At 46.4% G+C, this 25,571-nt stretch overlaps 1 protein-coding gene across 1 annotated transcript in view; it reads right to left on the reverse strand.

Moving 5' to 3' along the window:
* Positions 1–5,043: 5,043 nt before the first annotated feature.
* LOC141981837 (GTPase IMAP family member 8-like) overlaps positions 5,044–25,571 on the reverse strand; it is a 41,242-nt gene continuing 20,714 nt past the window's right edge. The window contains exons 3-4 of the mRNA XM_074943476.1: positions 15,863–16,663; positions 5,044–6,846 (exon numbers count right to left, since the gene is read on the reverse strand). Of these exons, the coding sequence (XP_074799577.1) occupies positions 6,032–6,846; positions 15,863–16,663 (1,616 nt within the window). The 3' untranslated portion in view covers positions 5,044–6,031. The remainder of the gene's footprint in view (positions 6,847–15,862; positions 16,664–25,571) is intronic.

Genomic DNA, 25,571 nt, shown 5'->3' on the forward strand with positions numbered 1-25,571 from the left:
GTTCACCCAGCCAAGGGGTACAAGGACCAAAATGAGGAAACTAACCCCAATGTCCAAGAGCTTCCCCCCGCACATGCCAGGCCTGGAGAGCACATGATACCAGTGTAGCCGCAGGAGACACAGCCCAGGGTGCAGGCTGCAAGAGGGAGAGTGTCTGTGCTGTTTGCCCCGCAGCTCCTCCTCCATCACGCACAACAGCCAACCTTCCACCCCACCCCTGCCCCGGGAGAAGACAGACTGGAGACAACCCTTTAAAGTACATCAGAAGCAGGAAGCCTGGCAAACAATCAGTGGGGCCGCTGAAGGATCAAGGTACTAACGAAGCACTCAAGGCCGTTACAGAGAAGCTTAATGAATTAAATGCATCAGTCTTCACTGCAGAGGGTGGGAAGGCGATCCCCGCACCCGAGCCATTCTTTTTAGGTGACACATATGAGGCACTGTCCCAGACTGAGGTGTCAGTAGAGGTGGTTTGGGAGCAAATTGATGAATTAAACAGCGATAAGTCACCAAGACCAGATGGTATCACCCAAGCATTTTGGAGGAACTCAAAAATGAAACTGCAGAACTACTGACTGTGGTATGTAAACTATTGCTTAAAGCAGCCTTTGTACCAGATGACTGGAGGGTAGCTAAGGTGACACCAATTTTTTAAAAAGGCTCCAGAGGAGATCCTGGCAACGGCATGCCAGTAAGCCTGACTTCAGTATCAGGCAAATCGGTTGAAACGATAGTAAAGAGCAGAGTTATCAGACACATAGATGAACACGATTTGCTGGGGAAGAACCAACATGGTTTTTGTAAAAGGAAATCATGCCTCACCCATCTAGAAGAGTTCATTGAGGGGATCAACAAGCATGTGGACAAAAAGGATCCAGTGGATATAGAGTACTTGGACTTTCAAAAAGCCTTTGACAAGGTCTCACATCAAAGGCTCCTAAGCAAAGTAATCAGTCATGGAATAACAGGGCAGGTCCTTTCTTTCATGGATCATTAACTGGTAACAAAGGATAGGAATAAATGGTCAGTTTTCACAATGGAAAGCAGTAAATAGTGGAGTCCCCCACCAATCTGTACTGGGACCTCTGCTCTTTAACATATTCATAAATGACCTAGAAAAATGGGTAAAGCGTGAGAAGGCAAAGTTTGCAGATGATGCAAAATTACTCAAGGTAATTAAGTCCAAAATTGACTGCAAAGAATGACCAAGGGATCTAACAAAACTGGGTGACCAGGCAAGGCAACAAAATTCCAGATGAAATTCAGTATTGATAAGTACAAAGTAATGCACCCTGGAAAACATAATCCCAACTATACATACAAAATGAGGGGGTCTAAATTGGCTGTTACTACCCATGAAGGAGATGTTGGAGTCATGTTCTCTGAAAACATCTGCTCCATGTGCAGAGGCACTCAAAAAACCCTAACAGAATGACAGGAACTAGTAGGAAAGGGATTGATAACGAAAATATCTGCCACTATAGAAATCCATGCCGTGCAGTTCTGGGCACCCCACCTGTAAAACGATATATTAGAAATGGAAAATGTACAGAAAAGCTAACAAAAACGTATGGAACAGCTTCCACACAAGGAGAGATTTAAAAGACTAGGGTTGTTCAATTTAAAAAAGAGATGACTAAGGGGACTAGGATAGAGTCTATACAATTATGAATGGTGTTGAGAAAGGGAACAGGGCCGTGTTACTGACCTCTTCACATAACACAAGAACTAGAGGTGATCCGATGAAATGAATAGGCAGCAGGTTTAAAACAAACAAATGGAAGTACTTCTTAACATAGCACACAGTGAACCTGTGGAATTCATTGCCATGGGATGTTGCAAAGGCCAAAAATATACCAGGGTTCAAAAAAGAATTAGATAAGTTGATGGAGGATAAGTCCATCAATGGCTATTAACCAAGATGATCAGTGACTCAATCCCCATGCTCTGGGTGTCCTAAAACTCTGACCACCAGAAACTGGGAGTGGAGAAGAGGGGAGGATCACTGGATGATTGCCTGTTCTATTAATTCCCTTTTAAGTACCTGACACTGGCCATGGACCATTGGTTTGACACAGTGTGGCCGTTCTTATGTTCTTATGGCTGGGGTTCAATTTCAAAGTTGATGATTTTTACAAACACATTGAAATATTTTCATGAGTTCTCTGATTTTTAAACGGTCTAAATTCTTTTTTATCTAAAAGTGTCAGTATAAACATGTTCACAGAGGGGGCCTGCAACTGAAATGTTAGGGGTGAATCTCACCCCTGTACAGAGCCAGCACACACAACACCATCATTTAAATCCACTTAAAGACGTATTTTAAGGACTTAAGTGGGTTTAAAGTGGTGCCTTGGCCTGGTGCTGACTCTCTGCACTAGGGTGATTTTCACCCTAAGAGAACAAAACAAAAAAATCCCATATTTGTAACCACATGTAAAATAGAGACGAAAATATTTTATTGTAACTCATTGAAATACAAGTGCAAACTGTGAGCATAGTTTTTAAAGACAAACCAAATTAGAGTTCGAGAAAGCAGAATCCAGACTTGATCTTGCATGTACAATTCTAATATTTGTTACCAGGAAACTATTCATAGAATCATAGAATCATAGAATATCAGGGTTGGAAGGGACCTCAGAAGGTCATCTAGTCCAACCCCCTGCTCGAAGCAGGACCAAGTCCCAGTTAAATCATCCCAGCCAGGGCTTTGTCAAGCCTGACCTTAAAAACCTCTAAGGAAGGAGATTCTACCACCTCCCTAGGTAACGCATTCCAGTGTTTCACCACCCTCTTAGTAAAAAAGTTTTTCCTAATATCCAATCTAAACCTCCCCCACTGCAAATTGAGACCATTACTCCTCGTTCTGTCATCTGCTACCACTGAGAACAGTCTAGAGCCATCCTCTTTGGAACCCCCTTTCAGGTAGTTGAAAGCAGCTATCAAATCCCCCCTCATTCTTCTCTTCTGTAGACTAAACAATCCCAGCTCCCTCAGCCTCTCCTCATAAGTCATGTGTTCTAGACCCCTAATCATTTTTGTTGCCCTTCGCTGGACTCTCTCCAATTTATCCACATCCTTCTTGTAGTGTGGGGCCCAAAACTGGACACAGTACTCCAGATGAGGCCTCACCAATGTCGAATAGAGGGGAACGATCACGTCCCTCGATCTGCTCGCTATGCCCCTACTTATACAGCCCAAAATGCCATTGGCCTTCTTGGCAACAAGGGCACACTGCTGACTCATATCCAGCTTCTTGTCCACTGTCACCCCTAGGTCCTTTTCCGCAGAACTGCTGCCTAGCCATTCGGTCCCTAGTCTGTAGCGGTGCATTGGATTCTTCCATCCTAAGTGCAGGACCCTGCACTTATCCTTATTGAACCTCATCAGATTTCTTTTGGCCCAATCCTCCAATTTGTCTAGGTCCTTCTGTATCCTATCCCTCCCCTCCAGCGTATCTACCACTCCTCCCAGTTTAGTATCATCCGCAAATTTGCTGAGAGTGCAATCCACACCATCCTCCAGATCATTTATGAAGATATTGAACAAAACCGGCCCCAGGACCGACCCCTGGGGCACTCCACGTGACACCGGCTGCCAACTAGACATGGAGCCATTGATCACTACCCGTTGAGCCCGACAATCTCGCCAACTTTCTACCCACCTTATAGTGCATTCATCCAGCCCATACTTCCTTAACTTGCTGACAAGAATACTGTGGGAGACCGTGTCAAAAGCTTTGCTAAAGTCAAGAAACAATACATCCACTGCTTTCCCTTCATCCACAGAACCAGTAATCTCATCATAAAAGGCGATTAGATTAGTCAGGCATGACCTTCCCTTGGTGAATCCATGCTGGCTGTTCCTGATCACTTTCCTCTCATGCAAGTGCTTCAGGATTGATTCTTTGAGGACCTGCTCCATGATTTTTCCAGGGACTGAGGTGAGGCTGACTGGCCTGTAGTTCCCTGGATCCTCCTTCTTCCCTTTTTTAAAGATGGGCACTACATTAGCCTTTTTCCAGTCATCTGGGACTTCCCCCGTTCGCCACGAGTTTTCAAAGATAATGGCCAATGGCTCTGCAATCACAGCCGCCAATTCCTTCAGCACTCTCGGATGCAACTCGTCCGGCCCCATGGACTTGTGCACGTCCAGCTTTTCTAAATAGTCCCTAACCACCTCTATCTCTACAGAGGGCTGGCCATCTCTTCCCCATTCTGTGATGCCCAGCGCAGCAGTCTGGGAGCTGGCCTTGTTAGTGAAGACAGAGGCAAAAAAAGCATTGAGTACATTAGCTTTTTCCACATCCTCTGTCACTAGGTTGCCTCTCTCATTCAGTAAGGGGCCCACACTTTCCTTGGCTTTCTTCTTGTTGCCAACATACCTGAAGAAACCCTTCTTGTTACTCTTGACATCTCTTGCTAGCTGCAGCTCCAGGTGCGATTTGGCCCTCCTGATATCATTCCTACATGCCCGAGCAATATTTTTATACTCTTCCCTGGTCATATGTCCAACCTTCCACTTCTTGTAAGCTTCTTTTTTATGTTTAAGATCCGCTAGGATTTCATCGTTAAGCCAAGCTGGTCGCCTGCCATATTTACTATTCCTTTTCTAATACTTCAGAAGAACAAAGAGAAGGCTCGTTCGGCTCTCTCACTTTAAAGGGCATGTATCTCCCGCAGTCTTCTCCAAGCTTTGGCAACCAATGTATCAGTAACTTAGAAAAAGTCTCACTCTACCAGGATGTAAAAATTACCATTAATTTGTTTATTTCATATATTTTTCACTACAACTGTCTAATATTTCATGCATCAGAGCCATAGATTAGCTGCTCAATTTCATTTTCATCATAAATCAAAACAGGAATATAAAATAATTCTGATGTAACTCTAAACAATGTTTGTTTAATTCTGAGAGGTTTATACTACAGCAGTGTCCTAAGACATGTTTTCACAGTAAGGTGTCTTTGGTACAGATTTCTCAGTAAGTAATATCAGTAAAGAACAAATGCTAATGAATGATTTGACTTACTGATCTCTGTATAAACATTCTGCACTAGTATAGGGTGAGGACATATGAGCTGTTGAGATGCAGGATTTAGGAATTCGTAGTTATGAAACACTGAAATTCCTTTAATGACTTTTTAGAGATTGAGGGAAACACACACATTAGACATGAGTTTGCCATGTGAGGTGTTAGCAGACAAAGCCAATATGCCTTTGGGCTGTAGAGCCGTCCTGTCCCAGAGCAGGGAGGTGACAGGGTGGCTGGAACTCTTGGAGTGATCACTCCTGGAATGGTGCTTTCAGATCTTGGCATTTCACTACCAGAAAAGGTGAATTATAGGGGTGCTGGAGAAGAGCAGTAAAATGGATTGGGCATTTGGAAGAACTGAATTGTTTAGGATGGGCCAAAGATTTATACGTAGGTATAACTGGGTGAAATTGAAGAAAAGAACAATTAGGGTAACAGGACATTTTCCTAACAGAGAGTGGGGCTTTCATCAACAAACAGCTGGTTTCCATCAGTGATTTGTTTAAGACTGAATGGAACAAAACATTGGAGTAGATACTGTCGGAAACAATCCTCCAAAGTCTCAATCCCCCAAGACCTGGAGACAACGGGGACATAGGCTCTGAAGTCACGTGGAGTACGTCTGCACAGCATTTTGGAGCCAGCATCCCAGCCTGGGCTAGCAGGTCTCACACTAGTGCTCTAAAAACAGCTTTAGAGACAGCTCTGGGAAGTTTGAGCTTGAGCTGAAGCTCGGGTACCGAAGCCTGAGGGTTTGGGTGGGCTTTTATCAACCTGGGCCGAGAGACGTGCTCCCGCGCACTCCAAAATGCCGTGTAGACACACTCTGAGACGCTTTGAAAATTTTACTTAAGAAGAGTTAAAAGTTCTTTTCCCTCCATCTCTAATTACTGAGCCTCTACAAAGCCTGGTAAAACCACAAGAGAACCAGAAAACAGACGTAACTCAGTTACCATCATTTCTGAACCACGGACATTTTGACACTCAGGACACTTCATCATGAGAAAAAGGAACGCCAGGAATAAATTTTTTGTATCAAACTCGGATTTTTTTTTTTCTCATAAGATTTCTGTGTTTTTATCAATTTTATCAGCTCAGCCTCCCCTATTTCACACCGATGTGATCTTTCACTTTTCTCACACGACACGTCTTTTACCTTCCGAAGCTTCTCAGCCTTTTCGTACACCTCATTAGTGTAGAATGGTGGGTCATTATTCATCTCCACCATACGAGCAATCATAGTCATCAGCTCGTCAGCCAGGGCAGTCCGGTCCTCCCTTGTAGCTTTATTGTTGAAAGCGCAGTATCGGCCCCGGCACTGTTTGATCAGCTCCTGAAGCTGTTTGTTATCCGGGTGGGAGATATACTCCTCCAGGGATCCACTCGGTAAGTCTTCTCTGCTGGTGAAGACGACGATTGTGTAATTCACGGCCCTGGGGCCAAAAATCTCTTTTACTCTCCTCACGGTGTGCTGGTCTTCCTCCGTGAAACGGCCGAGCTGGGTCACCAGCACCAGAGCGTGGGGGCCTGGGGAGGAGAGCTCCATACAGTGACTGATCTCACGGGTGGTTTGTTCATCAGAGTGCTCGGTGTCAAAAATAGCAGGCGTGTCGATAACCACAACCTGCCTTCCTTTCCAGGTCCTGCTGTCTTTACAACATGTCTGAGTAACGGGCGTTGCCTCCAGTACGGACTCAAACTTCTCCTCCCCAAGGATGGTGTTTCCTGTTGCACTTTTCCCACCTCCACTCTTACCGACGAGGATGATCCTCAGTTCGGATTCCCCAGGGAGTCGGCTGCCGCTCCCCGGCCCTGTTGGGAACAAGTGTGACAGATTCAGAACATCACTGCGCAGGAACCAAAGAGGTGGCAGAGAACTAAGATTTGTGGCCCTGTGCTCACACTTGGCTTAATGCTTTCACTTTCTATGGAAGGGTAAATGGGTGGAGAAGGGGGTTACTGATCAAGTCAGTAAATCCTAGAGGTCTTGGATTCAAATGAGTCCTGCTGAAAGTGAAGTGAGCTTACGTCTCATCCTAGTGAACCTTTATACACAGAAAAACATCGCACAGCACAGCACTTTGCACCATCGGGTTAGGACAGACCTAGGACTGGAGGACTGGGGAGTGCTGCATTCAGGACTGAGGCCTGTTAATGGAGCTGTGCTCAGTCCCAGACAGAAGCAGCAGACGAGGATGGGAGTTTATTGGCACAGCTGTGGGGCCAAGGCTGGAGAAGTGCAGGATTCAGCAAGTGGGGCTGATTTGAAATGAGGGCTGGCACAGGGTAAACTGGGGCTATAGAGGTGGATAAGGAGGGAAGGCTGCAGCCCCAGGTTTGAAAAGGGAGAGGTGCTGTGAAATCAGACTGAGGTTCATAGAATCATAGAATCATAGAATATCAGGGTTGGAAGGGACCCCAGAAGGTCATGTAGTCCAACCCCCTGCTCGAAGCAGGACCAATTCCCAGTTAAATCATCCCAGCCAGGGCTTTGTCAAGCCTGACCTTAAAAACCTCTAAGGAAGGAGATTCTACCACCTCCCTAGGTAACGCATTCCAGTGTTTCACCACCCTCTTAGTGAAAAAGTTTTTCCTAATATCCAATCTAAACCTCCCCCATTGCAACTTGAGACCATTACTCCTCGTTCTGTCATCTGCTACCATTGAGAAAAGTCTAGAGCCATCCTCTTTGGAACCCCCTTTCAGGTAGTTGAAAGCAGCTATCAAATCCCCCCTCATTCTTCTCTTCTGCAGACTAAACAATCCCAGCTCCCTCAGCCTCTCCTCATAAGTCATGTGTTCTAGACCCCTAATCATTTTTGTTGCCCTTCGCTGGACTCTCTCCAATTTATCCACATCCTTCTTGTAGTGTGGGGCCCAAAACTGGACACAGTACTCCAGATGAGGCCTCACCAGTGTCGAATAGAGGGGAACGATCACGTCCCTCGATCTGCTCGCTATGCCCCTACTTATACATCCCAAAATGCCATTGGCCTTCTTGGCAACAAGGGCACACTGCTGACTCATATCCAGCTTCTCGTCCACTGTCACCCCTAGGTCCTTTTCCGCAGAACTGCTGCCTAGCCATTCGGTCCCTAGTCTGTAGCGGTGCATTGGATTCTTCCATTCTAAGTGCAGGACCCTGCACTTATCCTTATTGAACCTCATCAGATTTCTTTTGGCCCAATCCTCCAATTTGTCTAGGTCCTTCTGTATCCTATCCCTCCCCTCCAGCGTATCTACCACTCCTCCCAGTTTAGTATCATCCGCAAATTTGCTGAGAGTGCAATCCACACCATCCTCCAGATCATTTATCTGATCAAAACCGGCCCCAGGACCGACCCCTGGGGCACTCCACTTGACACCGGCTGCCAACTAGACATGGAGCCATTGATCACTACCCGTTGAGCCCGACAATCTAGCCAGCTTTCTACCCACCTTATAGTGCATTCATCCAGCCCATACTTCCTTAACTTGCTGACAAGAATACTGTGGGAGACCGTGTCAAAAGCTTTGCTAAAGTCAAGAAACAATACATCCACTGCTTTCCCTTCATCCACAGAACCAGTAATCTCATCATAAAAGGCGATTAGATTAGTCAGGCATGACCTTCCCTTGGTGAATCCATGCTGACTGTTCCTGATCACTTTCCTCTCATGTAAGTGCTTCAGGATTGATTCTTTGAGGACCTGCTCCATGATTTTTCCAGGGACTGAGGTGAGGCTGACTGGCCTGTAGTTCCCAGGATCCTCCTTCTTCCCTTTTTTAAAGATTGGCACTACATTAGCCTTTTTCCAGTCATCCGGGACTTCCCCCGTTCGCCACGAGTTTTCAAAGATAATGGCCAAGGGCTCTGCAATCACAGCCGCCAATTCCTTCAGCACTCTCGGATGCAACTCGTCCGGCCCCATGGACTTGTGCACATCCAGCTTTTCTAAATAGTCCCTAACCACCTCTATCTCCACAGAGGGCTGGCCATCTCTTCCCCATTCTGTGATGCCCAGCGCAGCAGTCTGGGAGCTGACCTTGTTAGTGAAAACAGAGGCAAAAAAAGCATTGAGTACATTAGCTTTTTCCACATCCTCTGTCATGGGCGGATCTTTGGGATACGTGTGCACGTCACTTGACTCTGTGCCCAATGTGGGGAGTGAAAGACCCCCAGCAGCAGGCCGGGCGCTTTCTGAGAGATTCGCAGCATCCCCAAGAGGAGGTAACCCCAGCGCCCACCCTGCAGCACACCTAATCCAGCCAGTTCTCAGTAACAATGTCTATGGAAAGGGTCGGCAACCTTTGGCACCCAGCCCGTCAGGGTAAGCCGCTGGTGGGCTGGACGGTTTGCTTATCTGGAGCGTCCGCAGGCACGGAGCCCCGCAGCTCCCACTGGCCGTGGTTCACTGTTCCCAGCCCATGGGAGCTGTGGGAAGCGGCCTGGGCCGAGGCTCCGTGCCTGCAGACGCTCCAGGTAAACAAGCTGTCCCGGCCCGCCAGCGGCTTTACCCTGACGGGCCGGGTGCCAAAGGTTGCCGACCCCTGGTCTATGGACCCAGCAGATCCTCCTAATTACCAGCAGGCGCAGTATCCCGTATCTCAGTAAGATCAAGGAACTAGCAACGTCCCTACGCCAAGACACAGCTGTCTACACTCAATGTGCTGGACTCCTCCCAGCCAGGGACCGGGCCCGGCCATGGAGCAGAGACAGCTGGTGTCAGTGACCTGCTCCCACGCACAGAATGGGGGACACATGGGTCTGTCTGTGGGGTTGGAGGTCACTGACCACAGCACAGGCTGTCTCCAGGCTCGGTGCTGGTAGCTCCGTGTGCCAATGGGGAGCGTGCTGAGCTGCTGCTCCTCAGCATCACCCTCCCCGGGCACCTGCTGCCTGGCTACCAGAGGCGGGGCAGGGCAGGAAGGGAGAAGGCAGAGGGGAGGGTGATGGATGCAGGGGTGAAAGTAAGTTTGAGGAGTTACCGCTACGCCGGAGTCCTGCGCAGGGGGCGTGGCCTCAACTGGAAGAGGCGGGGCCTTAAATCCCCGGGCCCTTTAAATCCTGATTTAAAGGGCCAGGGCTCCAGCTGCGGTAGTGGTGGCTGGGAGCCCTGGGCCCTTTAAATCACCCCCGAGCTACCAGCTGCAGAGGTAGCTGGGAGCCCCGGGGCTCAGGGGTGATTTACAGGGCCCAGGGCTCCAGCTGCTGCTACCACAGCGGAGCCCTGGGCCCTTTAAATCACCGAGGAGCCCTGGAGGCTCCCGGCTGCCACCGCTACCCCGGGGCTCTGGGCTCTGGCAGAGCTTTAAAGGGCCTGGGGCTCTGCTGTGGTAGCAGCTGCCGGAGCCCCGAGCCCTTTAAATCCCCGTCGGAGCCCTGCTGCCCGAGCCCTGGGGTAGCGGCGGCCGGGCTCCCTCAGGGATTTAAAGGGCCCCAGGGCTCAAGCTACCGTCTCAGCCCTTTAAATCCCCGCCGCAGCCCCGCCACCGCTACCCCAGGGCTTTAAATTGCCGTCTGGGAAAGCGGGTCCCGGTACGGCACATCGGCTCTTGCTGGTACACCGTACCGGGGCGTCCCAGCTTACTTTCACCTCTGGATGGATGTGAGGGAGGGGCCCCAGCAGAGAAGCAGAGGGTCCGGGGGCGGGGCTGGTGACCGGTGTGAGCGGGGGGCTCACAGGAATGGAGAGTAGGGGGAATAGGGGGTGCGGGAGGAACCTAGGGCTGAGAGGAGCTGCCGGGTCCCAGTCCCACCACCAGGGCAGACTGAGCCCCTGCTGCCACTGCTCGCGGGAAGGGGTGGGATGGGGTGTGGCCTGAGCTCCTGCAGGTAGCCAGGGGTGAGGGGGAAGCTGGAGGAGGAAATGGGGGCCTGTGAGGAGAGCTCCCCTCTCGAGGGTGTGGAGCCCAGAGCTCAAGCTGATACCTGAGAGCAAGGAGGGGGCGGAAGAGAGAGAATGAGAGGTTGGGAGGGCGAGGAGGTGGCAGTGGACATGGGGCTGGAATGAGCGAGGAGGGAGGGAGGAGAGGGTCGCAGTGACTGCAGGGGTCACTGGAAGGAGTTGGGGACACAGTAAGGAGCAGGAAGGGGAAGGGGAGGCTGGCGGTCTGAGATTTGAGCTTGAGCACTCATTCTGCACACAGAATAAAACAGAGACCGCTGGCTGCCGCTCCCACTCCCCTCGAGCAGGGGTTCCTGGCTGGGGGTCCCTGCTGACACCATCTCTGTGTGTCGGGGTGGGGGCATGGTGTGTGTGTGTGTGATCTGCTGACACCCCACGTCAGCTCTATGAGGGTGGTGGCGAGACCCTGCACCCAGGGCCCGGGGCTGTGATCGGGCCGGATTTCCAATTAGGTACAGTAGGCACATGCCTGGTGGCGCTGGCGTTCTAGGGCTGCCTACAAGTTAAAAGTGGGTTAAAAGTTTCATTTTTTTATGGAAAACACGAGGGTCAGTGGTAGGAGGGGATGGGCACTGAAAATGCTGTCCCTAGAGGTGCATAAGGTGCAAATCTGTCCCTGAGTGGTCATGGTAGGTGCTCTGCTCAGAAGGGAGTGAGGTGCGTCCTCCTGGGCAGGCCCCACCTGCCTGAAGGCTGGGCGCAGTGATCCAGAAAGGAGGGAGGCCCCAGCCTGCACAAAGAGGAGCAATGGCAGGACCCCACCAGCCCAGCACCCAGCCCTTGTGTGGCTGGCCCCTGCCATCACCACCCTCGGCCTGGGCACGGCTGCAGCAGCAGAGCCATGGCACGGCGTGAAGAGGGAGACAAGCATTTCCCCAAGAGAGGGGAAACTGCATAACAAAAGGATTATAAACAAAAGAAATTCCCCTCATACAAGTCCTGCAGTGCAATCTCTTAATTGGGAAAGAGCAACATACAAATGTAGAATTATTTTTTGTTACATAACTGCACTCAAAAACAAACCAATGTAAAACTTTAGCGCCTACAAGTCCTCTTAATCCTACTTCTTGTTCAGGCGAAGGCTCAGACAAACAAGTTTGTTTACATTTATGGGAGATAATGCTGCCCACTTCTTATTTACAATGTCACCTGAAAGTGAGAACAGGCGTTCGCATGGCACTTTTGTAACTGGCATTGCAAGGTATTTACGTGCCAGAATGCTAAAAATGTGTATGCCTCTTCATGCTTCAGCCACCATTCCAGAGGAAATGCTTCCATGCTGATGATGCTCATTAAAAAAATAATGCAATAATTAAATTTATGACTGAACTCCTCAGGGGAGAATTGTATGTCTCCTGCTCTGTGTTTACCTGCATTCTGCCATATATTTCATGTTATAGCTCTCTCAGATGATGACCCAGAACATTGTTGTTCGTTTTAAGAACACTTTCACTGCAGATTTGACAACACACAAAGAAGGAACCAATGTGAGATTTCTATAGATAACTACAGCACTCGACCCAAGGATTAAGAATCTGAAGTGCTTCCAAAATCCGAGAGGGACGAGGTGTGGAGCGTGCTTTCGTAAGCCTTAAAAGAGCAACACTCCGATGTGGAAACTACAGAACCCAAACCACCAATAAAGAAAATCAACCTTCAGCTGGCAGCATCTGACTCAGATGATGAAAATGAACGTGTGTCAGTCCATACTGCTTTGGATTGTTATCGAGCAGAACCCGTCATCAGCATGGACACATGTCCTCTAGAATGGTGGTTGAAGCATGAAGGGACATATTAATCTTTAGCACATCTGGCACATAAATATCTTGTGATGCCGGCCACAACAGTGCCATGCAAACACCTGTTCTCACTTTCAGGTGACCCTGGAAACAAGAAGCAGGCAGCATTCTCTCCCGCAAATGTAAACACACTTGTTTGTCTGAGCCATTGGCTGAACAACAAAAAGAACTGAGTAGATGTCTAGACTCTAAAGTTTTACAGTGTTGTATTTTTGAGGGCATAATTCCACATTCGTAAGTTCAACTTTCATGATAAAGAGATTATACGACAGTGCTTGTATGAGTTAAATTGAAATATTATTTCTTTTGTTTCTTTTTTACAGTGCAAATATTTGTAATAAAAATAAATATAAAGTGAGCACTGTACACTTTGCATTCTGTGCTGTAACTGAAATCAATATATTTGAAAAATGTGGAAAACATCCAAAAATATTTAAATAAATGTATTCTATTATTACAACAGGCTTAATCATGATTAATTTTTTAATCACTTCAGAGTCCTAGTTTTTTCATTTTTATAATTAGGCTGGATGGTGAAATGGGGGAAGGAGGGGACAAGCAAGGAGGGTGAGCCTGGGTATGACAACTGGCCACGTGTGCTCTAAAACAATTTCAGTACAAGGGCCTCAGTTCAGGAAAGAACTTAACTTTAAGTGTGTGCTTAAGGACTTCGCTGAATGGGTGCCTAGAGAGGGAGAAAAGACAGACTAAGGCCTGATCTACACTGGCGGGGGGCGGGGAATCGATCTAAGTTATGCAACTTCAGCTACGTGAATAACATAGGTGAAGTCGACGTACCTAGTTCTACTTCGTGTCTTCACTGCGGTAAGTTGACAGCTGACACTCTCTTGCCGACTCCGCCTGCACCTGCTGCCCTGGTGGAGTACTGGAGTCGACGGGAGAGTGCCCGGTGGTCGATTTATCGCATCTAGACTCGACACGATAAATCAACCCCCGCTGGATCGATCGCTGCCCGTCGATCCAGCTGGTAATGTAGACAAGCCCTGAGAGTGGTCAGAGCTTGCTAGGTAGGTGAGAAGAGTTAAACTCTTATGAGATGTTGCTAATAAAGGTGGAAAGCGGGCAGTGGCCGGTGAAAGAGGAGACCTCAGGTGGGGTTTTTGAGAAGGATGATGGCAGACTTAATGAGGGGAGTAATCAGTGGATCATGAACGATGATTGCTGCAATATTGGAGACAAGTGGTGGGAGGTCATGAAAGAGCTACATGAGTTTAGGAGGACATATCACAATCCTTAAACAGTGAGTTTCACGTAATGGAGTCCAGAGTCAGGGAAATGGTATGACCATCCAGTCTAATAGTTCTTTCTCCAGCATCTCATCTTTATATTTCATTGGTGCTGATCCTTGTCTCCTCCCCACCAAATAGAAATGAATTTACCTCTGCAGTCCGTGAAAGCAATCTCACAGGCATGTCTACAATTAAGTGACATCAAAGTGAGGGACACTTCAATTAAAAGCCTCTCAAGAGTGTGACAAACTGGTTGCTTAATGGAAATAGTCATTTAGTATTGGTGGAATTGAACTGGATTCAGTACATTTGGGAATACTTTGGAGGTAATTTCAAGACCTGCTTGCCTGATAAGTTGATCTCTTGTAAAGGTTTCACTGTATGTGATGTTGGTAAAGAGCAATTGCTAATTTCATTTACTGACCCTTATAAAATGTTTTCCACTAAGGACTGGTCTACACTAGAAAGTTAGGTCAACCCAGCTACATCACTCAGGGGCATGAAAAATTCACACCCTGGAGAGAAGTAGTTAAGCTGACCTAATCCCCAGTGTAGACAGTGCTAAGTCGATAGAAGAATTCTTCCATTGACCATCTACCACCTCTCGGAGAGGTGGATTTACCACCGGGATGGAAGAACCCCTCCTGTCAGTGTAGGAAGTGCCTACACTGAACTGCTACAGCTGTGCCACTGTCGCCTTTCTAGTGTAGACATAGCCTGAGAGAGGTGCGGGTCTCCGAGTGGCTCAGATGCAGGATTTAAGACTTAAGCAAGTTTGAAAATATTACCCTTAGTCTCCAGGTGCTACAGGAAAACAAACGCTTATGAGTCTGTCGGGTGACAGAGCAGCAAAATTCCTTTCATGACTTTTTAGAGTCTGTGGGGGTGTTAGGGAAACAATTTAGAAGTAAGTTTGCAATGTGACATGTCAGCAGAAAAAGCCAATATGGCTTTGGGCTGCAGAGGCAAAATGTCCAAGAGCAGAGAGGTGAGAGAGCCCCTAGGCTTGATTACAATTGGAATATTGCATTCAAATCTCAACACTTCATCACCAGGCAGGGTAAGTTACAGGGGTTCTAGAAAGAAAAGGAGGACTTGTGGCACCTTAGAGACTAACAAATTTATTTGAGCATAAGCTTTCGTGAGCTACAGCTCACTTCATCGGATGCACTAGAGAACAGCAATAAAACTGATTGGCATTTTGGAAGGATGGACTTGTTGGGTGGCTCAAGGATTTATAACTAAGAATAATGGTTTAATACTGAGTCAAAAGAAAATGTAAGGTAACAGGAAACCTTCCTAACAGATGGAACCATGTCATAAGTGATAAAAGCCCCATCAAAAACTTGCGTAAAACTAATTTGAAAAAAAAAATGGAGACTGCAGAGTAGGGAACAATCCTCCAACATTTTCCAATATAGACATTCAATGTGAATTAATAGGTCTCTTCCATCCACCTCTAATTTCATTGACGCTATGAAATCTGGTGAAAACACACAGGAGAACTACAAAATGGATGTAACTCAATCCCGATCATCACTGGGACAGCGCTGAGCACCTTGAACAGTGGTCTTGTCTACACTATCTGCCGGATCGGCAGGCAGCGATCGATCCAGCGGGGGTCAATTTATCGCGTCTATACTAGACGCGATAAATCGACCGCTGAGCGCTCTCCCGTCGACTCCGGTACTCCAGCAGAACGAGAAGCGCAAGTGGAGTCGATGGGAGAGCGTCAGCTGTCGACTTACTGCAGTGAAGACACCATGGTAAGTAGATCTAAGTACGTTGACTTCAGCTATGCTATTCACGTAGCTGGAGTTGCGTATCTTAGATCGACCTCACGGGGTAGTATAAACAAGCCCTAAGGAACCTAACATACAATGAAACTTACCCTTGTTTAATTCTGTCTGCAGTTTTATTTTTTTCGTATGGGATTTCTCTTTTTCCATGGATGAGTCCTCTTCCCCTTGATTTCCTTCCTGTATATCCGCTTTCGTATCATCTTCCACTTCGCCCATCTTATTTTTACTTTCATCTGTCTCACCTTCTTTTCGAAACTTCTCAGGTGCTTTACACATCAGATAGTCTTTATGCTCCTCCTCCACCATACGATCAATCTTAGTCATCAGCTCATCAGCCTGGGCAGCCCGTTCATCCCATGTAGCTTTATTGTTGAAAGCGCAGTATCGGCCCTGACATTGTTCAATCAGCTCCTGAAGCTGTTTGTTATCCGAGTGGGAGATATACTCCTCCAGGGTTCCACTCCGTAAGTCTTCTCGTCGGGTGAATAAGACGACTGTGTACTTCATGGCCTCGGGGCCAAAAATCTCTTTTACTCTCCTCACGGCGTGCTGGTCTTCCTCCGTGAAACGGCCCAGCTGGGTCACCAGCACCAGAGCGTGGGGGCCTGGGGAGGAGAACGCGACACAGCGACAGATCTCACGGAGGGTTTGTTCATCAGAGTGCTCGGTGTCAAAAATAGCAGGCGTGTCGATAACCACAACCTGCCTTCCTTTCCAGGTCCTGCTGTCTTTACAACATGTCTGAGTAACGGGCGTTGCCTCCAGTACGGACTCAAACTTCTCCTCCCCAAGGATGGTGTTTCCTGTTGCACTTTTCCCTCCTCCACTCTTACCGACGAGTATGATCCTCAGTTTGGATTCCCCAGTGGATTGGCTGCCGCTCCCCGGCCCTGTTGGGAACAAGTGTGACAGATTCAGAACATCACTGCGCAGGTACTAAAGAGGTGGCAGAGAACTAAGATTTGTGGCCCTGTGCTCACACTTGGCTTAATGCTTTAACTTTCTATGGAAGGGTAAATGGGCAGCCAAGGGGGCTACTGATCAAGTCAGTAAATCCTAGAGGTCTTGGATCCAAATGAGTCCTGCTGAAAGTGAAGTGAGCTTACGTCTCATCCTAGTGAACCTTTATACACAGAAAAACATCGCACAGCACAGCACTTTGCACCATCGGGTTAGGACAGACCTAGGACTGGAGGACTGGGGAGTGCTGCATTCAGGACTGAGGCCTGTTAATAGAGCTGTGTTCGGTCCCAGACAGAAGCAGCAGACGAGGACGGGAGTTTATTGGCACAGCTGTAGGGCCAAGGCTGGAGAAGCGCAGGATTCAGCAAGTTGGGGCTGATTTGTAATGAGGACTGGAGCAGGGTGAATTGGGGGTAAGGAGGGAAGTATGGAGCCTCAGGATTGAAACAGGACGGGTTGCTGAGAGTTCAGACTGAGGTTCATGAATGGGTCTTCAAGACACATTTGCATGTCACGTGATTCCATGCCCATTGCAGGAAGTGAAAGATTCCCGGGATTGTATTCAATTCAACGAAACCAGCATGCATGGCCATGAATTCTGCTACTGCTTGGCAAGAGTACAAAAATATACAGTATCTAGCCAGCTGTTCGGGATAAACCAATGGCTGGGGCAACAGGGGATACTGCAATTCAAGACTGACGTGCATAAGCAGAGCCACGTAGGAAGCCCAAGAACTGAAACAGGAAGCTGGGTGGCAGGCGAGAACTGAAGTTCCTGAGCCAAGCTGCAAGAAAATTTTTCTTATCACCTAAGAGCACTGGCCCATTACTCTTGGTATAGTGGTGGGTGTTTTGTTTAGCAGTGTCTCGTGTTGGGAGGGAATACTTTGGTAGAAGGGATGATGGAAGACTGGCAGCCTGTGGGGTAGTGCTAAGGTTGATACATGTTGTTAGGATATAGATATTCAGGCCTGTCTGCAAAGGCCTATACTCTAAGAATTTAGGTGTATTTTTATCACTTGGCTAGTTATAGAGGTATAAAAGAAAGAATCAAAATCACTGTCTGCTGGTGTAAGAGCCTTCTCTTACTGTGACAGTCTGAGGCCCTGTTCTTAGGCTAAGGCCTTTGGCTAAGCAGCAGATGCTGCCATAAGCCGGTCACCTCCTCACATCCCAAACTAGTCACATTGAAAGAAGGTGCTATTGGGCTGTTAGGATACAACCCTGTCCTGATAGTGCCTATCACCTCCAGAGAAAGGGAAGTGCCTAGAAAATATAAAAGGAAACTTAGTTTGATAGCATCCTGTCTGGCAAGAACTCACTTATCAATAGCTGGGATGTGAAATCCTCACTTCTGTATTGTTTTGTCATTATAGTTCCCACTTTGCTATTGTTTGTCTGTATAATCTCTGTCTGGTTCTGTGATTGTTTCTGTCTGCTGTATAATTAATTTTGCTGGGTGTAAACTAATTAAGGTGGTAGGATAGAATTGGTTACATAATCATGTTACAATATGTTAGGATTGATTAGTTAAATTTCAAGAAAATGATTGGTTAAGGTATAGCTAAGCAGAACTCAAGTTTTACTATATAGTCTGCAGTCAATCAGGAAGTGAGTGAGTGGGGGAAATGGGAACAGGGAATGGGGATGGGAAAATTGGAATCATGTTTTGCTAAAGAGGGGAAATGGGAACAGGGAATGGGGTAAGGAAATTGGAATCATGTTTGGCTAAGGGCAGGAATGGGAACAAGGACACAGGTGTAAGGCTCTGTGGTGTCAGAGCTGGGAAGGAGGATACTAAGGAAGGAAACTGGAATCATGCTTGCTGGAAGTTCACCCCAATAAACATCGAATTGTTTGCACCTTTGGACTTCGGGTATTGTTGCTCTCTGTTCATGCGAGAAGGACCAGGGAAGGAAGCGCGTGAAGGAATAAGCCCCCTAACACATGTGAGCTGGAGTCATGGTAAAGTGTGTACCTGCGGTTGGAGGGGTAGAGATTACGTACTGGCAGGTGGTTTAACTTTTCATTTTTTTGCTTTTGTGGGTTTGTCAGTCATATTGTGTGTAGGAAACTGACTGCTTCACTGAAATGTTTTTGTGTATGAATCTCCCAGGTTGTTAAAGGCTTACGTGGGAGTGGAGCGGTGCGCAGACCTTTCAGGAGAAAGCTAGAGGTGCAGATGCCAAGGAGAAGAGGTTCTATGTCAGCAGCTGCACATGAACCTTAAGAACATAAGAACGGCCACACTGGGTCAGACCAAGGGTCCATCTAGCCCAGTGTCCTGTCTTCCGACAGTGGCCGGTGCCAGGTGCCCCAGAGGGAATGAACAGAACAGGTCATCATCAAGTGATCCATCCCCTGTCGACCATTCCCAGCTTCTGGCAAACAGAGGCTAGGGACACCATCCCTGCCCATCCTGGCTAATAGCCATTGATGGACCTATCCACCATGAAATTATCTAGTTCTTTTTTGAACCCTGTTATAGTCTTGGCCTTCACAACATCCTCTAGCAAGGAGTTCCAAAGGTTGACTGTGTGTTGTGTGAAAAAAATATCTCCTTTTGTTTGTTTTAAACCTGCTACCTATTAATTTAATTTAGTGGCCCCTAGTTCTTGTGTTTATGAGAAGGAATAAATAACACTTCCTTAGTTACTTTCTCCATACCAGTCATGATTGTATAGACCTCTATCATATCCCCCCTTAGTCATCTCTTTTCCAAGCTGAAAAGTCCCAGTCTTATTAATGGCTCCTCATATGGAAGCTGTTCCATACCCCTAATCATTTTTGTTGCCCTTTTCTGAATCTTTTCCAATTCCAGTACGTCATTTTAAAGATAGGGTGACCAGATTTGCACACAGTATTCAAGATGTGGGCATATCATGGATTGATATAGAGGCAACATGATATTTTCTGTCCTATTATCTATCCCTTTATTAATTATTCCCAGCATTCTGTTCGCTTTTTTGACTGCTGCTGCACATTGAGTGGATGTTTCCGAGAACTATCCACAATGACTGTAAGATCCCTTTCTCGAGTGTTAACAGCTAATTTAGACCCAATCATTTTATATGTATAGTTGGGATTATATTTTCCAGTGTGCATTACTTTGCATTTATCAACATTGAATTTCATCTGCCATTTTGTTGCCCAGCACCCGGTTTTGTGAGATCTCTTTGTAGCTCTTTCCAGTCTGCTTTGGACTTAACTATCTTGAGTACTTTTGTATCATCTGCAAATTTTGCCACATCACTGTTTACCCCTGTCATAAATATAAAGGGAAGGGTACACACCTTTAAAATCCCTCCTGGCCAGAGGAAAAATCCTTTCACCTGTAAAGGGTTAAGAAGCTAGGATAACATCGCTGGCACCTGACCAAAATGACCAATGAGGAGACAAGATACTTTCAAAAGCTGGGAAGAGGGAGAACATCAAAGGCTCTGTGTCTGTCTGGGTGAGGCTTTTGCCAGGGACAGAACAGGAATGGAGTCTTAGAATTTAGTAAGTAATCTAGCTAGATATGCGTTAGATTATGATTTCTTTAAATGGCTGAGAAAATATTCTGTGCTGAATAGAATGAATATTCCTGTCTGTGTGTCTTTTTGTAACTTAAGGTTTTGCCTAGAGGGATTCTCTATGTTTTGAATCTAATTACCCTGTAAGGTATTTACCATCCTGATTTTACAGAGGTGATTCTTTTTTACTGTTTCTTCTATTAAAATTCTTCTTTTCAAGAACTGAATGTTTTTTCATTGTCCTGAGATCCAAGGGTTTGGGTATGTGGTTGCCTATGCAAATTGGTGAGGATTTTTACCAAACCTTTCCCAGGAAGTGGGGTGCAAGGGTTGGGAGGATTTTGGGGGGAAAGACGTTTCCAAACAACACTTTCCCAGTAACCCAGATAAACGTTTGGTGGTGGCAGTGGAAGTCCAAGGGCAAAGGGTAAAATAGTTTGTACCTTGGGGAAGTTTTAACCTAAGCTGGTAAAAGTAAGCTTAGGAGGTTTTTCATGCAGGTCCCCCATCTGTACCCTAGAGTTCAGAGTGGGGAAGGAACCTTGACAACCCCCTTTTCCAGAACATTTATGAATATGTTGAACACTACTGGTCCCAGTAGAGACCCCTGGGGAACACCACTATTTACCTCTTTCCATTCTGAAAACTGACCATTTATTCCTACCCTTTGTTTCCTATCTTTTAACCAGTTACTGATCCATGAGAGGACCTTCCCTCTTATCCTATGACTGCTTACTTTGCTTAAGAGCCTTTGGTGAGGGACTTTGTCCAAGGCTTTCTGAAAATCTAAGTACACTATATCCGCTGGATCTCCTTTGTCCATATGCTTTTTGACCCCCTCAAAATATTTTAGTAGATTGGTGAGGCAGGATTTCCCTTTACAAAAAACATGTTGACTCTTCCCCAACAAATCGTGTTCATCTATGTGTGATAATTCTGTTCTTTACTATAGTTTCTACCAATTTGCCTGGTACTGAAGAAAGTCTTACCAGCCTGTAATTGCCAGGATTGCCTCTGGAGCCTTTTAAAAAAATTGGCATCACATTAGCTATCCTCCAATCTTCTGGTACAGAATCTGATTTAAATGATAGGTTACAGACTACAGTTAATAGTTCAGCAATTTCACATTTGAGTTCCTTCAGAACTCTTGGGTGAATCTGGTCGTGGTGACTTACTACTGTTTAATTTATCGATTTGTTCCAAAACCTCCTCTGATGACACCTCAATCTGGGACATTTCTTCAGATTAGTTACCTTCCTCTGTCATGCACAGCTGCACATAAAGTTTATGCATCAGCAATAGTTAACACAACAGAGTTTATTGTTGTGAGCTGGGTTAAACTTTGCTGTGGTTTGAGTTAAACCGTGCTCTTAAGATTGTTGTAAGAAATACCTAAGGGGCCACACTTATAACAAGGCCTCATAGAATCTGCTCAGAAACTAGCACCACGTGGCGGGGGGTTCCACTGGCTTTTGTGACCAGGTGTGTGTGTGCGTGTGGTGTGTGAGAGAGCGCACACAGAAACTGGGAACAGACAAAGAGAGAGAGAGAGGTCTGAAAGCCAAGCAGTAATGTGTGAGCACAGTGTGACCCTGGGAACAGTTAGAGGGAGAAGTTGTGGGTATGTTGGTTAAATAGACTTTGGGCTATAAGCTAAGAAACTGCTCCTTTTGTTCGTGGTTCCTCCTGCATTCAGGACTTTATACACTCCTGGTAGATAAACCAGACTGTATGAAAGAGAATGCTACACTCCATCAATTTCTACTTCCAACTGGAACATCCCCAGGGCTCTGAAATTTGACAAGCTACCGGGGTCAAAAAGGGGCAATGCTGGAGTTAGCAGTGGGATCCAATTTCCAAGGAGAGGGATTGTGAGCTGATATTCCCGTTGAATCAAGATGGAAGTGATTGCAGTAATCAAAAGTGGCCAGTGGGTTTTAAACCCCGGCCTGAAACGTGAGCTGGAGGCTTCACAGAAGGTATTAAACGCAGCGTCTGCAGGTTTTCCCAAAAGGGCTCAGAGGTGACTTGCAGGCAGAGGTGAGATCCCTGTTGCAACAGCAACTACAAAGTGGACAGATTGTGAAACCCACCTGCAACATCCCCAGGCTGGAATGGTGAAATGGATTGCTCATAAAATTATAAACGTGTAGCTTTGGAAGGGGCCCCAATAAGTCATCTAGTCCAGTTTCCTGCACTCAGGCCAGGTCTAAGTAATAACTAGACCATTCGTGACAGATGTTTATCTAACCTGTTATTAAAAATCTCCAGTGATGGAGATTCCACAACCTCCCTAGGCAATTTATTCCGGTGCTTAATGACCCTGACAGTTAGGAAGTTTTTCTGAATGTCCAAATCTCCCTTGCTGCAACTTAAGCCCATTTCTTCTTGTCCTATCCTCAGAGGTTATGGAGCACAATTTTTCACCCTTCTCCTTGTAACAACCTTTTATAAAATTAAAAACTGTTATCATGTCCCCCCTCAGTCTTCTCTTCTCCAGACTAAACAAACCCAATGTTTTCAATCTTTTCTTGTAAGTCATGTTTTCTAGACCTTCAATCTTTTTTGTTTCTCTCCTTTGGGTTTTCTCCAATTTGTCCCCATCTTTCAGGAAAGATGATGAGGTGACCAACAATGTGACTGACACAAACAAGAAGTTTTTCTATTAAATAGAGACTAAACAGACTTTGGCCAGTTTGGAACTTTCCAAAGAAGACATGCTGCAACAAGGACTTATGAAACTAAAAATTCAGCTGCAGAAGGAAATCAAAGGGTCACAGACCACAGTGGAAGGCAGCCTTCCTGGATGCAGAACTGAGCCAGCCAGAGGACTTGGGAAAGACTGGACATTTACAACAGATTTCTGCCCTGTTTGGAACCCACAGAGGCCCACAGGGGAGAGGTTGGGCTGTCCCAGCTCAAATGATGCTCCTTGGGAGGCTTATTTGGCTCAGCTCAACATTGCAGCTCAAAGCAATGGCTGGGAGCTGGGACAGAAAGGTGGGGGTTACAAGCAGGCAGCTTAGGAAGCCCAGCTCTGATGGTGCTGCTGAACCTACCCCTAGAAGAGAGACTGAGTTATCCAGATCTGCTACCAGCCTTGAGATGCGATTTGGAGCTAGAAACGTATCTGAGCTGGCCAAGGCACAGCTAAGAGCTGGAAGGAGAGGGAAAGAAAAACCCAACTGAACTGGCAGAGGACTTGCAGAGGCTTGTGCTCCTGACATACCCAGTTACCAATAAGGTCTTCCTGGATAAGCTGCCGAGGGACCAATTTCTAGATGCTCAGCTGGACTTGGACTTGCAGATTACAATCAGCAAAAGGGGGCAAAGACACTTGCGAGGTTGCGGAGTTTGCCATAGAACTTGAATCTTTCCATGTGGCCGTGCATCATAAAAGGAAGATGGAAGCGGATCGCCATGAGCCCTGTGAGCACAGCTCTGTGTCTAATACGTAAGATGCAAGAGGGGATTTCTATCTGGTTCACAACTTTATTGAACAATTAGAACAAATGATAAATTTGGTTTCTAAGAGAAGGGAAATTGGCAATAATGCAAAAATTAAAGGAAACAATTCAGTTAAATACTGGTACTATAAATAAATAGGCCACAAACTTATAACAGTTCTCCTTTTTAAGACAGGCCAAGACAGACTGGTGCAAGTGTCTAGTGAAACCCTTTCTCCCAGTTTGGGAAATGAGGGGACACCAAACTAAAGGATCAGCCCCACAGGTTTTGTTTAAATCTGGGCACTTAAAAAACTATGGGGGTTGGGCTATTGTGTATAATAGAAACCGTGATGTGTATGGGGATAATTGACACAGGCTCAAAACGTAAGTTATTAGACCTGACACACTAAAAGAGCTGGAGAATAGGGGATCCAAAATGGAGACACTTAATTGGTGTCAAATGGAGACAGTGACTGGGGTAAGGGCACCAGTCCAAAAACTGGGTTTGAAGATTGGACTTCTGGAATTCAAGCAAGACGTCTGGGCGGCTGAAATAGTAAATGAGCTATTAATTGACTTAGATTTGTTATGGCTAATAACTGTGTAATCAGTGCCAGCAAAGGTGTCTTACAAATACAGTCCGTAAATTCTCTTTTACGACATGGCCCAGGTATGACAAATGGTGTTTAGGCAACTGGTTTGCAGTGAACAAATTGTCCTGCCCTCGGGGGCAGAAACCATTATAACAGCTACATGCTGTGTTCGTTTTCCAGTAAGAGAAAGACGGGGAGTGGTTGGGACCTGTTTTCAGACCCAGGGTCTCACAGGAATCATTTCCACTACATGCATCTGACGAAGTGGGTATTCACCCACGAAAGCTCCTGCTCCAATACGTCTGTTAGTCTATAAGGTGCCACAGGACTCTCTGCCGCTTTTACAGGAATCTTAGCTGCTAAAGCTCTTGTGGATCTGAAACAAGAACTGATCTCTGTTCATTTGCTGAATGTTTCTGACAAGCAGCAAAGAGTAAAAAAGGGAACTGGGGCTGTGAAATGTGAACCAGTGGATCTGGTAAATATTGGTATAGAAGAAAACAACAGTGGTGAAGGGGTGAAGGTGAGCGGCTAGAGTTCTATTGGACTTCTTCAGTGCAGTGCTCCGCACTCAAACGGGGGACAGCGCAACAGGGTAAGAGACCTTCTGGTTAGGAATCAGGAGTTCTTCTCCCATCCAACAAAGATATTAGTTGTACTCTTCTGGTCCAGTACAAGATTAATACTGGGGGAAACTGACCTATTAAACAGCAACCTCGAGCTGTCACTAGTAACAAAAAGAGAAGAGGTACTACCGGCCATCGGAATGTATGAGGAAGGCATTGTTTAGCTTTCAAACAGTCTTTGGGCCTCATCCATACTTCTGCTTATGACAAAGGACGGCAGCACCAGATTCTGTGTGGACTATTGCAAATTCAATGAAACCACTTTAAAGGATTCTTATCCATTAACATGAATAGATGCTACCCCAGATGCTGAGGCAGGTTCAATGTAGTTTTCCACACTACAAGTGGGTATTGACAAGTGGAAGTGGATCCAAAGGACAGGGAAGAAGCTGATTTCACAGCAGGGCAATTTAAAGTGATGGCTTTTGGCTTGTGCAATGAGTCAGCCACATTTTTAAGATGAATGGAGAGGGTATTACATGGCATGCCCCTCTCAGCCTGTCTGTTACACCTAGAGGATAGCCTGGTGCAGGCTAAAACATTTGAGCAGGAACTAAAACATTTACAAATAGTTTGTTATAAGCTGAAGGTGGAAATTGGAAACTGAACCCAAAGAAATGTGAGTTGTTCCACAAAGAGGTAACCTACCTTG

Source organism: Natator depressus, chromosome 2, assembly GCF_965152275.1.
Source record: "Natator depressus isolate rNatDep1 chromosome 2, rNatDep2.hap1, whole genome shotgun sequence".
Lineage (NCBI taxonomy): Eukaryota > Metazoa > Chordata > Testudines > Cheloniidae > Natator > Natator depressus.